General features: G+C 42.8%; 2 protein-coding genes across 3 annotated transcripts; one reads left to right on the top strand and one right to left on the bottom strand.

The window, feature by feature from the left end:
- Positions 1–1463: 1463 nt before the first annotated feature.
- Positions 1464–6704, bottom strand: utp18 (UTP18 small subunit processome component). 2 transcript variants are annotated; one of them, XM_043234102.1, is made up of 13 exons: positions 6362–6704; positions 5467–5597; positions 5287–5382; positions 5138–5205; positions 4962–5062; positions 4433–4558; positions 4165–4339; positions 3978–4078; positions 3713–3803; positions 2749–2872; positions 2168–2342; positions 1642–1784; positions 1464–1560 (listed from the first exon to the last, which is right to left on the bottom strand). In XM_043234102.1, exons 1-13 carry the CDS (start codon positions 6581–6583, stop codon positions 1536–1538), a joined length of 1578 nt encoding a protein of 525 aa, XP_043090037.1. In that variant the 5' UTR covers positions 6584–6704; the 3' UTR covers positions 1464–1535. The 2 variants fall into 2 exon arrangements, with proteins under 2 accessions (XP_043090037.1, XP_043090038.1); XM_043234103.1 differs by having other exon boundaries at positions 4962–5059.
- Positions 6705–8394: 1690 nt separating this feature from the next.
- On the top strand, positions 8395–11573 carry LOC122340561 (nucleoside diphosphate kinase B). Its single transcript, XM_043234130.1, has 5 exons — positions 8395–8501; positions 9548–9680; positions 10219–10320; positions 10393–10505; positions 11310–11573. The coding sequence occupies exons 1-5, from the start codon at positions 8449–8451 to the stop codon at positions 11425–11427; spliced, it is 519 nt and encodes a 172-aa protein (XP_043090065.1). The 5' UTR covers positions 8395–8448; the 3' UTR covers positions 11428–11573.
- Positions 11574–14845: the final 3272 nt, after the last annotated feature.

The raw sequence follows: 14845 nt of genomic DNA, 5'->3' as shown, positions 1-14845 counted from the left end.
TGTGCTGTATTGCAAAATTGCTCAGACACAGTGCTCTGAGACACAAAGGAGTTTGTTCAGAGTATAATCCATCTTTCGCTGTCATATACCAGCAATACAAATAGTGTATTTACAATATTCACAGAGACATACCATTGAGACCTCAAGAATTCCAGTAAATTTAATGTGAAAGTGTCTACTAGTGAAAATACGACCCAAATAATGCGATAATGCAAAAAGTGAGATTAATGAGCTTTGGCAGACCATGGGTCATTGACCGAGATTGTTTGCCATGCTGCTTGCTTTATACTGGTCTACTTCCTTATTCTGGTCATTTGACTGAACATTTATACACATACACACATTAAAATGATTCAGAGGATTAAAATGTAAAACATGTAAAACCATTAAAACACAAATATATAGATATAAACCCATAAATACATATACTGAGTGCCACCTTGCATGTGGCAGTGTAGTTAACAATTTTTCTAAATATGATGTATATGTAGTATAGTATGTATGAACTTGAACATTGTCAAATGGACGGTACACCTGAATCCATCTCACCTGATATGATTACTTAAAGGTTTCACCCAAAAATAAAAGTTTATTTTTTAAGTTTACAATTTATTTAGCAATTCTTCTCCCTTCTGAGACTACCCCACAATGTAACCGGTGGAGGTAATATTGAGTAGCTCACGTTTTATAGGTTTGGAAAATATGAAATAATTTTTGTGTGAACTATCACTTTCAATAAGGTCACATATATACAGAAGCCCAACAACAAACAAATCATATATACATTTTTTCACAGGCTCACATTCATAATTGTGCCAGCATCGGATCTTCATCACTAGACTTAAAGGACAGATCTTAAGAGATATCCTCCAGCACCACGGACAGCTCCCGTTATCACATGCAGAAACAGCTGCTTGCGTAGACCTTACTAGCTCACCCAAAAATACAACTTCTGCCTTCCTTTACTCACGTCGTTCCAAACCTGTACTAGTTTCTTTCCCTACATTCAGTGAGAAATAAACGGGGATCAACAACTGTTGGATTACCAGCGTTCAGAATACAACTCTGCTTGCTTAGTATATACTGACCTTGACTCATTTTAAGTCTCATACTCATCTGCATTAAACCTTTTGTTAGACCGCACACTGCAAGAGTGGCTTATAGACACCAATCTGAACCCAATCCAACCTGACAGAGTTTGAGAGTCAAGAGGTGAGGAGAATTATCATTCTTACATATATCTTAGTGAGCTCTTCTCAACACTTGCTAACCGCAGCCTTTATACGGCTGATCTTGATCAAGCTGCTCTGGAAAAATGTGTACATGACGTTTTGTTTCATTAAACTAAATAAAAATGACAAACACTTTAAGAGTTGAACTGCAGGTCTGAAGACAAAGACAGGTGTCAAAGCCAGACTGTATTGGGATGAGCAAACTGTAAATAATGCACTTGTACAACAGTATAATGGTCCTCGAAGTAAAAGGTTTATTGAGCTGAAATCAGAGGTCTTCAGTCTGAGCCGTCTGCTTCATCTCTAGAATTCAGTATAATGCAGAAGCCTAGAGAAAACAACAACAATACACTCCATTATACAACACTAGCACAGCACATCCATCAGTGTAAACCTGAAGAGTTCTCACCTGAAGAGCAGAGCATGGCCTTTATTATTGGCCACCGAGTAGAAGCCGCTCCGCGGGGAGAAATCTAGACACTGGGTTTGAAATATATTCTTCTTTTGAACGTGTGGAAAATTGGAGAACACTTTAAAACTTGGAAGATGGACCTTAAAAGAAAAAAAAAAAAAAAAAAGGAAAAATTTAGAAAACTTAAAATCCCCAACAAATACAAGTATAGAGAAGCCAAGATCTGCTTGAAAAATCCAGTTCTGCTGCTTATGAACACAAATAAGCACTCCTGCTGTTCATTACAACACACCAGTGTCTATATCTATAGAGTTTATTAGAAGCACCTCGCAATTAAATATCAGACAATCACACAGCTTTCCAAAAAAATAAATAAATCAAGGAAATAGGCACTGCGTGTCTATTTATTCAGTCACTTCTTATGAATCACGCAGCTGCCTGGAAAACACTTGCGTAGTTTTTCCAGGCATGTTTTCACTTCTGCGATATAGAAATGGTTTGTATATGTTATGTGGTGAGTTACCAGTCGGTTGGCCTCGTTGTCTGCTCTGGAGCCGATGGCCAGGATCTCAGAGGTGCTGTTGAAGCACAGGGAGCTGATGCTGGTCAGCAGGTTCATGACGGCCTTCAGAGGCTTGGGCTTCTGCTTCTGAAGACAGTCCTGCTGGGAGTAGATGTTGACCACGCCGCTCTGAGACCTGCAGACACACACACACACTCAATCTACAGCCAGAACTAGAGTTGCTGGTGCAGAGGTACTCTTAAACAAGTTATTCTGTTCTTTACAATTAAAATTATAGTTAGAACAGTGCATCTACTGTTTAAAAACATCAATATACAAAACATCAGAGTCATCAATTCATCTCAAAATGATAAACACAGGATAAACAGTAAGCACCAAGACTATGACCAACACAGGCAAAGTACACATGATCACTTCTGACTATATTAGATGTAATTTATTTCTTCACTGACTTCAGATTCATTATCCTTCGTGTTCTGAATCAGATCCATGGCTAGTAATGCTAGAGTACCTTATTAACACTGTCACTTCTATCCAGACCTGAGCCGGCTGAAGTGTAAAGCAGGAAGAACGTCACTCACCCACAGGCCAGATACTGGTCATTCCTGCACAGAGCCAGAGAAGTTCCTCTAACACAGCCGTCATCCTCAAACCTCTTCAGACATTTACTGCTCTGCACGTCCCAGATGAACACCTCGCCTTCCTCTGCCACACACACACACAGATGCAGGATGGTTTCTGAGATCTGAATGCATGGTGATTCTCTCTGGAATGGACTGCAGATGGCTCTCTACTCTAGTTTTTACTCACACACTCAGATGCTGATCAAAGGAATCTATCATTTCACCCCAGATTTTTTTTGAGGTCGAGCACGTAAGGATTTGGAAATGAGCAGAGTACGGCTGATTCTGAAGCATTCATCCACTGCTCAGAATCAGTTCTACACACCTTTAATACACTGACAATGAACTGTAGTCATGATGGGTTGACTGGATGCTGCATTAATGGAGAGTGCAGCAGTGTGTGATCAAGACTGAGAAGGACACACACATTAACCTCAAACCATTAAAATCATGTGAACAAAACACACATCTGTCCTATACGTTTGACATAATTGATACCATCTATTTGCATTGGTTTACGCCCATCAGGTCACAATAATGAATTGTTGCAGATGTAATACTAGTGACGTGAGAAACCCAACTTCATCCTGGGCTGAGAGATTCCCAGCAGAACCTTTCTGTGGCTCTACGTTTGATGCTTCTTATAGACAGCTACAATATAGATAATGCTTTCTCTCTCCGCTTTAAATCCCAGAACTTTAAAATCATCAGATGAGGAGCAAAGTGGATGGACTTCACTCTTGGTGCATCTCAGTGTGTAGTGAATCACTCTCTCTCACACACACAGCAGCACTGCTGTAACAGTAAACCTGCACAACACTCCTGAACTAATGGTTTATCAGTTTAATCGTAGGAACATCAACTTGACATTGGTCAAGACTGGCCTTCAGACTGATGAGGATGATTGTTTGAGAGGACTTACGGGAGCTAGAGAAGATCTTGCTGCTGTCTGAGGTGAATGCTGCAGAACATACATTCCCGTTCAACTTCATGCTCCGGATGATCTCTCTGGTCTGAAAACACACACACAGTGTCTCAGTGTCTAAATAAAGGAAGTCAGCAGGATAATATCATGTATCGTGATGAGAGGACACTATGAACATTGAGCATATTAAAAACATCTTCATTTGCTGCGAAGGTGTTAAGGGTGACTGGACCGGAGTTCAGACACGAGACGGGAGCTGCACCTTTGTGGTCATGAGATGGAGATATCCTGAAGATCCTGAGAGGAGAAGATACTTCCCATCCGGAGAAACCTGGAAGTCTGACACCTTCTGCTCATTCAGACCTGACAGAAACACACGCATACAGTGTAAAAGACTCCAGTCAGCACACAGCTGAACAGAAGCAGCAGCTCGAGACGGCAGAGGTCACCTCTCACACAGGACACAGGCACGACTCGGCCCTCCAACATGTCATAGATGTAGAAGAGCTTGTTCCTCAGTCCAGTGGCCACTAAACTCTCCCCATCAGCGCTAAACAAGGCCTTGCTCACTGGAAACTTCTCCAGATGGATGGTCTGGATCTTCGGGTTGGTCTTTCCATCCACCTGTTCAGAAGAAGAAACCGGAAGGTCATTCACAACAGACTGGGACCTTGCATCAGGCACGACTACTTCATGTTTGTCTCCTGACCCATTCACCTGGAAGAGCGATACGGAGTGGTCCAGGCCCGCGGTCATGGCGATCTGAGCAGACGGGTGAAACTGAACGGAGGTCAGCTGATCGCCGCCGGGACACTCACTGTTCACATTCACACACTTCTTCATCTGCCAGACAAACAGCACTCAACTGTTACTCAAATTACTTCATACTGATACTACTGTCGTTATTATTTGTTACTTTGTTTTACAGAGCAGTTGCTGTTTTTTGTTGACAAGCGTGTCTCTGGAGCTCAGAAGCAATCATCAGCAGCACAGCTGTATTTGCAGCAATACATTGTATGGGGATATGCATTGCTAAAAGCTTCATTTGGACAACTTTAAATTTCAAGGATATTTTTGCAGTATTTAGATTTTTTTTGCTCCCTCAGATTGCAGATTTTCAAATAGTTGTATCTCAGACAGACGTCATCCGATCAAAACAAACCAGACATCAGTGGAGAGATTATTTATTCAGCTCTCATGTATAGACATCAGTTTAAATCAATGGACTATGTCTACACGGTCAGACCTTAATGATTCCCTTGGGCAGGCTGTCAGACGAGCCGATGAAGTTCCCCGTCCTCCTCAACAGATCTCCTCTCTCATCCTCGTCTTCACTCTCGTGCTCTGCTGAAGAAGAGTATGAACAGCGCGGGATGAGCTCTCGCTGAGGCATGATAACACTCATCCCGAATGAACAGTTACCTGTCTTCTGTCTCTTCTGCGCTGTGGCTTCTGCCCAGCTGGGCGTGCCGCCCATGGTTTTCTGAAACCTGTCACACAAACCAGACGCGCTCGGCTCACAAGTCTGCTTTCGTCTCTTCAAACAAACTCGACATTGTGCTGTAACTCACTGTTCCTTCAGGCGCTGCTGCAGCCTCTGTTTTGTCATTTTATTCTCCGCTTCACTCTTTTTAAAGTCTCTGCGGAAGCGATGCGTCATGTCGATCCTGAAATAAACAAACAGAGTAAGTGTCCCACTGCGGTTCTGTGACTGTCCTCGAGCGAAAGCAGCGGTGCCGTCGTGTGCTCACTCTTCCTCCCGCTCATCATCCTCATCCTCCCATACTGCGCTCCGGACCCCCGGCTGAGTCCCTCTCTCGGAGCCGCTGTCCTCTGAACACACACTCAGGACGTCCTCGTCCTCCAGGAACACGCTGCTGTCCTAATAACACACACACACACACAGAGACAGAGAGAGTCACACACACAGACAAAGCGAGAGAGAAGTCACACAGAGAGAGAGAGACGGACTCTGCCTGTGTGTTGTGGTGAGTCCTGAGGATCAGATGGGGGTGTGTGTCTGTGTGTGTGTGTGTGTGTGTGTGTGTGTCTGTGTGTTGTGGTGAGTCCTGAGGATCAGATGGGTGTGTGTGTGTGTGTGTGTGTGTGTGTGTTGTGGTGAGTCCTGAGGATCAGATGGGTGTCTGTGTGTGTGTGTGTGTGTCTGTGTGTTGTGGTGAGTCCTGAGGATCAGATGGGGGTGTGTGTGTGTGTGTTGTGGTGAGTCCTGAGGATCAGATGGGTGTCTGTGTGTGTGTGTGTGTGTGTGTGTGTGTTGTGGTGAGTCCTGAGGATCAGATGTGTGTCTGTGTGTGTGTGTCTGTGTGTTGTGGTGAGTCCTGAGGATCAGATGGGTGTGTGTGTGTGTGTGTGTGTGTGTGTGTGTGTGTGTGTGTGTGTGTGTGTGTGTGTGAGTCCTGAGGATCAGATGGGTGTCTGTGTGTGTGTGTGTGTGTGTGTGTGTGTGTGTGTGTCTGTGTGTTGTGGTGAGTCCTGAGGATCAGATGGGTGTGTGTGTGTGTGTGTGTGTGTGTGTGTGTCTGTGTGTTGTGGTGAGTCCTGTGGATTAGATGTGTGTGTGTGTGTGTGTGTGTGTGTGTGTGTGTGTGTGTGTGTGTGTGTGTTGCAGTGAGAAGCGCGTCGCACCGTGAGACGCTCCGCGAGCCGCTCCTCGGCGCCGAACACCAGCTCCTCCAGCAGCCGCACTGACGCGTCCTCCCCGCGGAGCGTCTCGCATAGCGCCGCGTGCTTCTGCTGCTGCTCGCGCTCCTCCGCCGCGCTCCGGTCCGGGTCCGGTTCCGGTTCCTCGACCCGCGGCCTCTTCGCCGCCTTCAGCTGCTTCTTGACGGAGGACTCGGGCGCAGTCATCGTGAGCAGAATAAACACCTCTGCTTTAACTGCTAAAGTCCCTCAGAAATAAACTACAGCACGAGCTCAAGCTCCAGCCAAAACATGTGAGCGCAACTTCCTCTTTTCTTCTTCTGGGGTGTTTTACGGCAGCCGGCATACAATGAGTTGCATTACTGCCCCCTACTGTAGCGTTCCCTTACCTCTTGAGACGCCTATCACAGTCACTATCATCCATACCCCAAAACCTCTTTTAGAAACATTTCTAAGAACACATTCATTGGTTGTGATGGATCTGCTGCTGTACGGCTGTGTCATTGTCAGTATTCCCGTTACATGTAAATATGAATCATTTTCACACATGGATTACTCTTTTATTCAGGTTTTGCTTGTTTCAGGGGTGTCAGATGCTGTGTTATCAGCATGTCAGAAGTACTGCTGAAACACGTGACTCCTCACACAGGAATTACGTGTGTGTTTCACACCTTATCAACACCTACATTCAGCAGATCAGGTGTGTGCTGCAGATGAACTCTGCAGGGCTCTGAGCTTCTTCTTTGCTGTTGCATTTGTTGAGCTTGTAGTCCACTGCCATGCAGGGTTTCGCTTCAATCCTAATCAAACTCACCTAAACCAGCTGAGCAAGCCCAGGGGGAGGCCATTCCTCTGGTGAAGTGAGCCCTCACACCAACTAAGACATCTACATCTACTGTCCAGTCAGATAGTCATGGCTGCTGGAGTCGGAGCTCAACAAGTTGGGACGCAGTTCATCGTCCGTCTTGGGGAGGACTAAATCAGAGCGGAGCTGAGAACACACTACATAAAAAAAAAAACTTTGTAGTAGTTGGGTCCAAAGGGCTTGGAAGTGGCCTATCTGTTTGACCGATGCTAGGGTCAAGAGCGAGGTTCTGCTAGAGTTCTGAGCGACCATGTTTCAGCTGGTCACTTCTGATAACAGTGACTGTAAACAGTTCCCAGAAGTCGTCTAGACGGCACCACCGTTACCTCAGACGTTACCTCAGACGTTACCTCAGACGTTACCTCAGAACAGGGAAATATGAAATGTAATGTAAGGCTGCTGTGTCAAGTGTATAAAATGTATATAATAAGCAAGTACACCATGAATCATGAATCACTGTGTTTTTGGCTTGTCGTGAAAGTGTTTATGTTGGGACTATTTAGACTGGTTCTGGTAGAAATCTGCGTGAAGTAGATCCGGCTACAAATGTTCTCCTGCAAGACACAAGTTCTGTTTAGTAGCCGCTCATGTTATTGCGGAGAGGGGTGTGGGAAACTCCTCCTTAAGGACTGTATAAGCAGTTTTAATAAAAGTTAAATGTGTCCGGTGGAGTTATTTTCAGTTTTAGTGATACTGACATAAGCCGTACCATCGGGATGTTGCCTGACAAAACGATTTGCTTTATACATTTGCAGCAGAATCACACAATTGTACTTTAACATTTAAAAAGAATATAATTAATAATTATGAATTACAAAATACTAATAGCCTACTTGAAAAATATGGCCAGAGAACTATCTGCCTCATTCTAATCTAACTAGAGGTCTTTCTGGATTCAGTCATCTAGTTAGAATACATCTAAAGATATGATGTTCAGAACAGAAGTACAGTAACTGTTCTCTCATCATAACGGTGATGTTCTACAACAAAAACGCTTTAAAACACTTATTTTCTTGCTGCTGAAATACAAAAGGATTGGTTTTGTGTCAGGTACATCCCCAGTGTAAGGCGAGCAATAAGTCCAATAAAGATCTTGACTTTGTGGTGGTTAGTGTTTAATCTGCACACTATCGAGCAGCTGAGACGGGCAGTGATTGTGAGCACGTGACGAAGGCGTCATTAGCCCCGCCCCCGCGGGAGCGTTTATATGAGCGCTGCCGCGCCGCGTCGCTCTTCTGCTCGCCCAGGATCACCCGTCAGGTGTGTGTGCATGTGCTCGAGTGTCGCTATTTCGCCTTTTGTCCCGCATGTCCGTGTTTAGTATCCGTACTCACAGCAGCGCTTTCTCGTTCGAAGCAGTCGCGGAACTTTTCTATCGGCCTTTTGTTTGTGCGCTTTTTCTCTGCTGCGTTTCTGTCGTTTTATTCGTCTGTTGTGTGGCACATGAACGCACACACATATATGCCTCGGGGCAAAACGGCAAAACCCGCCGCAGCGGAGCGCGTGAGCACGGCTGCCGTTAGGCTCGGTGTTTTTAGTGATGTGGCGCGACGCTCGTGCTGTACGGTAAACCCTGTAATCGACCCACAGAGATATTTCTACGGTTAACCGGGCCCGAACCTCGACCACCGCCGGGTTCAGTCGTATCGCGCCATCTGCTGGCCGACATCTGTAACGCAGCGAGCATTTCCGGCATGAGTGGGCACGTGACCGGCTCGACACGTCAGGGGCGTGACATCACCTCTCAGCAGCCATAACCGTGTGATCTCTATCTGTGGGCATAACTTATGCCCGTAGATATATATATCGCAGAACCATATATGAGCTGTGTGTTGTCTCCTGTCTTTGAATGAGCAGCTGTAGTCATAAAGCGCATGCATTCAAAAGGCCGTGTATTTTGGGATCGTTTATGATCAGTCCTCCATAAAGCATTTGAATACACCATAAACTTTATCTGGCCTTTGACCTCCCTGAGAGATGGATATAACTGTTCTGCAGCTGAACGTGTTTGAGTTCAGGAGATCTGATTGATTTTCTGTAAGCGTTTGCTATCTTTATTTGTGCAGGTCTTGAACTCTTAGAATAACTCTTAAATGTTGCTGTAGTGTTTGTACATGAGCGGTGACTCGTCATCCTAAAGATTAAGTGGTTTACTATCATCTATTGGTGACCGTTTTCTATGTTCTTATTAATCCCAGGCACTTTCAACAACCAAAAAAACCCACATCTTCTGTTTTATTCTCCCCTTAACCTTCACCTCGTTTGTGTAACCTGTATCAGGAGAGTAATGTGTTCTTGTCTCTCAGAACTATGGCTGCCAAAACTGAGCGCACCTTCATTGCCATCAAGCCGGACGGCGTCCAGAGAGGCCTGATCGGAGAAATCGTCAAGCGCTTTGAGCAGAAGGGCTTCAGACTGGTGGCCATGAAGTTTCTCCAGGTGGGATGACCTCTGACCGTCTCGTTCACTTATTCACAAACCATCTGAACTTCATCTAATCTGTAGTTCTGAACTACAGCAGTCCAGGCCTGGTGGATCAAAAAAACATTAAGACAAATGCGTTACAGGTTTTGGGGAGCATTAAAAGCTTTTGATTCACTTCAGATGTTGACTACTCTATTTACTGTTAAAGTTGCTAAATAACATGCGTAACTTTAGCTACGTTTACTTTGTAATATTTACTGAAACTACAAACCTGAGACAAAAAAATTTAACTAAAACTTTTTAAAACTCTCTGATGCCAAATTATGAGAAGTTGTTCTAAGACCACACACTTAAGGCTGTTGCAAAGAAGAATTGAGTTTTTAATAGATAATCCAAGTCCTTCAGTTTGAAGTATTAATAAACCTGATGTTCAGTAGAGCAGAGCTAGATGCTTGTCTGGACGGGCTGCTCTGTTCAGCAGAACGTAAGCCGTGTGTGTGTGTGTGCTGGGATGCTGTGGATGGCTAACGCTTCTCCTGTGGTTTGACGGCAGGCGTCTGAGGATCTGCTGAAGGAGCATTACATCGACCTGAAGGACCGGCCGTTCTACCCAGGACTGGTGAAGTACATGAGCTCCGGGCCCGTGGCTGCCATGGTAAGATCCGTCCTCGGAGCGGAGCGCTGAAGCTGTGCTGGAGATGTTACTGACACGTGCTCTCTGTCGTAGGTGTGGGAGGGTCTGAATGTTGTGAAGACTGGAAGGGTGATGCTGGGAGAGACCAACCCTGCAGACTCCAAGCCCGGCACCATCAGGGGTGACCTCTGCATCGAAGTGGGCCGGTGAGTCTTGAACGAGTGATCAAACTGAACACTACAGCTTCAGCGGAGTCTGGTGACGTGGCCACAATCGTATGTGCTGGCTGACTGGGGTGACACTTAAGTGTTTGTACTAAAGATGTCAACCCAAAACGGCCAATAGTGAGCCTGCTCGTGGAAGGCTACAGCAGCACAACACCAATCAGTTAATCTAGTTAAGACACTGAAATATTACAATTTCAGTTTTTTGCAAAAATTCTCATTACTGATGTCTTGTTTTATATTGGTTCCTCGTTTACAGTTTGAGCAATGATGTGAACATGAGCTGCATTTAATGGCCCTAACGCTAGGAAAGGCCACAGTTTTCATGAAACTGGCTTGAAGAGTGGTTTGATGGTCAGTTAGGGACCAAAGTGGTGTCTAGGTAGTTTGACATCTTCAATCTTTCATTGTCTTTAAGGTTGAAGCGTAATGCCTATTGAGTCAACTGCTCTGTTAAAGGAAACGTGCCAAATTGAACATGCAAAATCTGAAGAGGAACTACAAAATATTAATAACTGATTGTTCTAGGCATTCTTTGTCATCACCCCATATATATCAAACGTTAGATAGATGGAACGTTTTATAAGTATGAGTAGAATTGACACACTTGAGTCTAAAATTTAACTAGCAGCTTCATACATATGGCCCTGATCTCATGGCACTGTATGAGGCAGACAGTTTCATCAAGTCTGTCCAGGATCATTGTGGCCTTTCTAATCCACTTTCAATTTCACCAGTCTGAACAACACTGTCAACCAATCAAACTGACTTTTTGTTTCTCCTCAGGAACATCATCCATGGCAGTGACTCTGTGGACAGTGCAAATAAGGAGATCAGTTTGTGGTTCAAGCCTGAGGAGCTGGTGTCTTACAAGAGCTGTGCACAAGACTGGATCTATGAGTAAACTACAGACTAACTACCAAACACTGAACCGATGCCTTTCTTCCCGACCAGTACCAGACCAGTTATCAGTGAGGGACCGTCCTGAGTTTCTTTGTTTGATCCTGTCTTTTCTGAAGCACTTGTTCAAATAAAATTGTGATCTCGCAATTGAGTCATGAATGTCTATTCTAGGGTTTTGTTTTTTTTTTTTCCCCACACCAGGGAGGTCCAGTAAGAACTACTTACTGTTGTTTTGCCTGAGCTCTTTAATACACTCACAGGTACATCTCAAAATTAGAATGAGATTTTTCAAAAAGTGAAAGGTTCATATTCTAAAGTGAAGTTATTTAATTTTTGGTTCAATTTGGGGGGAATCCAGTATCTCTAAATTCTTATGTCTTTTAGATCTATGAATATTTAAAAAAAAAAAAAAAAAAAACTTCTCTGAAGCAGTAGTTTTAAATTCCTGCTCATATCTCTTATCTGACACTTGTTTGCGTTCATGGAGCTCTTTCCTAATGAGCTGAAGATCTGATTCAGGTGTGTAAATTAGTCAGAGCTGTGGGTCCCCAGGTCTCCTTCAGCACGAACTCCAGCATCAGTGAGGAGTGAATGAAGAGAACAGTGTGGATCCATCGTTCCTCTTCTTCCTCTTAAATATACCATCGATTTCACATGAGGTTCAGTTCAGGCATGTTGACTGACCAATCAAGAACTGTAATATCATAGTCAAAGCGTTTGGTCTTGTCACTGTGGGCAGGGCCTGATGAAACACCAGCAGACCAAATAATCCCTGACTTCAGAAAGCTCTCACTCTGCTTCTAGCAGCTTGGGTTCGGACCCAAGGCCTTGAATTACAAATTAAATATAAAATTTCCTTTTTATCTGAAAAGATAACACATTTTTCTCCTTAGCCCAGTTATGATGCTTGTGGTTTGTAGCCCTTTTTCTGAAGATGTCTGAGCGTGGAGACTCTTGACTGACTCCAGCTTCTTTCCACTCCTTGTGAAGATTTCCCAAGTGTTTTAATGGTTTTATTCGGCTTTGTTTGGCAGTATCCTCAAACTTGTGGTCATGCCTGTTACTTGAACACCTTTTCCAGTTTCTTCCTTCCAGTAAACTTTGCATTTAATATGCTTTAATACATCACTCTGAACAGATAGCGCTTTCAGTAATGACCTTCTGTGATTAACCTCTTTATGGAGGGGGTCAGGTAGTCTACTACTACTCTAATGAAATTTAACATGTAGGTTGCAAAGTTACGTATTGACAAAATAATTTGTTTATAAGGGACCATCAAAATAAAGTGAAACCAAGTACTCTAATATTTGGAGATACTGGATTTCAGATTTTTCATGAGCTGTAATCTCTAAGCATCAAAATTAAAACAAAAAAACCTTAATGTTTTACTTTACATGTGATGAATCTAAAATATATGATAGGTTCACTTTTTGAAATAAGTGACATTTTTCACAATAATAAACTTAGCTAATAAACTAATAAACTTAATAAATCAGTGGAAACTAATGCTATAGTACCTGATTTACTCTGCAGGTCTTGATACCCAGTTCTGGTTTGTTGGATACATTCCATTTCTTCTGATGTGAAGATCTTACGTCATCTTTTATAAGGCATCCATACCTGATATAAACAGGGTCAGTCATGTTTTTTCACATACCAGGGAGGGAGGAGGAGTGTAAAAGACTGTCCACCAGAACTGACATCATTCATCACTGTCATGTTTTCAATAACATCTTACAACTCTTTAATTGCGGCCATCCAGTCAGAATCCAAGTGCTTTTTTCTGCTTATACATTCATCCGTTTTACAAAAAATCTGAATTTTGTGGCACATAAGATCACAGCTGTTGGCAACTAGACAGCTTTATCCTGCAGACTCTGGCTCCAAACGAATCACGACGAGTTTGTTAATAAAGGCTTTGTAATCCACAAGAGTGTCATGGTAGTCCTGAAGTTTTCTTCGATTAGCTCCTATAAACCCTAGATCAGAGAGCATCTGGACACAGAGATGGACTTTCTAGTAATGAAGACCTGTATGGACATAAAGGGACAGTGGTGTATCATATATATGCTGACCTTGAAGAAATGGACCCTGCTATCACATTGCATGAACATATTATTGTTTAGCGAAGCTTTTCCAAGACGGCAAACTTCATATCATTGCATTGTTGCAGTGAAGGAAAGACACTAACAGATATTTCACCGGTGGTGCAATTACATGTGTGAGGAAGAAGCTGTGAGCGTGGCTCAGACTCAAAGATGATGCATTATACACCTAACCTGGGTGCTTTTAAATAGATTTACTCATCACATCCAAAATGTAGGTCTTGTTTACTTCAGTAGAGTTTCTAGATGTGGTCTGTTTTATCCACGGGGGATACAAAACACATTGTTTGTTAAGAATTCCTCATGCTAAGCATACTTCAAATTCATGCATAATTCCACTGTTGACCTTTTCCTTGCACTTTGACCCACCCCTAAACCTGTCCCTAAGCTTACCCCATCCCATCTCAGCACAATAATACAATATGAACACAATAATACACTCGACTTATTTTTGGTATCTGTACATAGTAGTTAAAGTTTCAGATTCAAGGTTTTATTACATTCGTTTACATTGTATTACATACATGTCTGGCACATTCCAAAGACCGTGCAAAAGAGAAAGAAAATGTATTTAAATGCAGAAATATGTAAATATGTAACAGAATACTTAACTATCAAATGACAATAAAATATAAGTATGTACAATGTAAGCAGGTTAAGCAGCACTTGTACTTGAATACCTTCGAATCTTTTTGGCCATTTCTTCTTTAAATCATCTTTAATGAATAAATTGATAGCCCTAATATCTAAATGTATACAGGCAGGCAGGATGTTCTCCGACAACAACAGGTAAAGAAAGGTGGATGAAAAGAAAAGATTTCTTCATTATAAACAACCCGTATCTATTCTCTCCTCGTTCACAATTCTGATCTGTGTCCTAAAATATATATATGATCTGTTCCACATTTTCACAAGTTCACCTTACATATAATCTGATTAAGCAAAGTATCTTGGCGTGCTGTCCCGAATTCTTAGAGATGAAGATAGAGATGAAAGGAAGTAGTTTATCTTTGACTAACTGACCGATTATCCGATCTTCTCCCGAAACATCAGCATTAGGAAGGGTTTATGTCAATTTTACTCAATGTTATATGAGGCAGAATAAACACTAGGTTTGATATTAATACTGTTTCATGGAAAATCATTATTAAACTGAAGGGCTTCTTTTTATGTCCACTGCAGAAGTTTTACATTAAGCATTTAACAAATAGATGTCATACTGTATGAAGTGTAATGGTGATTTTAGTTGGTAAAGTTAGAGTTAAAGCTTTATCTACAGGTTATTTTGTCATTTAACAGAATGTGGGAACAGCT

Source organism: Puntigrus tetrazona, unplaced genomic scaffold, assembly GCF_018831695.1.
Source record: "Puntigrus tetrazona isolate hp1 unplaced genomic scaffold, ASM1883169v1 S000001062, whole genome shotgun sequence".
NCBI classification, from domain to species: Eukaryota; Metazoa; Chordata; class Actinopteri; order Cypriniformes; family Cyprinidae; genus Puntigrus; species Puntigrus tetrazona.
This window is presented reverse-complemented; position numbering and strand designations above follow the sequence as displayed.

Coding starts and splice junctions, on each gene's coding strand:
- utp18 (XM_043234102.1), bottom strand. CDS start 6,583: ATGACTGCGCCCGAGTCCTCCGTCAAGAAGCAGCTGAAGGCGGCGAAG. Junction 5,206..5,286: donor CAGCAGCGCCTGAAGGAACA/GTGAGTTACAGC, acceptor TTTGTGTGACAG/GTTTCAGAAAACCATGGGCG. Junction 4,559..4,961: donor TGCCCAAGGGAATCATTAAG/GTCTGACCGTGT, acceptor TTTGTCTGGCAG/ATGAAGAAGTGTGTGAATGT.
- LOC122340561 (XM_043234130.1), top strand. CDS start 8,449: ATGAGCGCTGCCGCGCCGCGTCGCTCTTCTGCTCGCCCAGGATCACCC. Junction 8,502..9,547: donor CGCCCAGGATCACCCGTCAG/GTGTGTGTGCAT, acceptor CTTGTCTCTCAG/AACTATGGCTGCCAAAACTG. Junction 10,321..10,392: donor CCGGGCCCGTGGCTGCCATG/GTAAGATCCGTC, acceptor TCTCTGTCGTAG/GTGTGGGAGGGTCTGAATGT.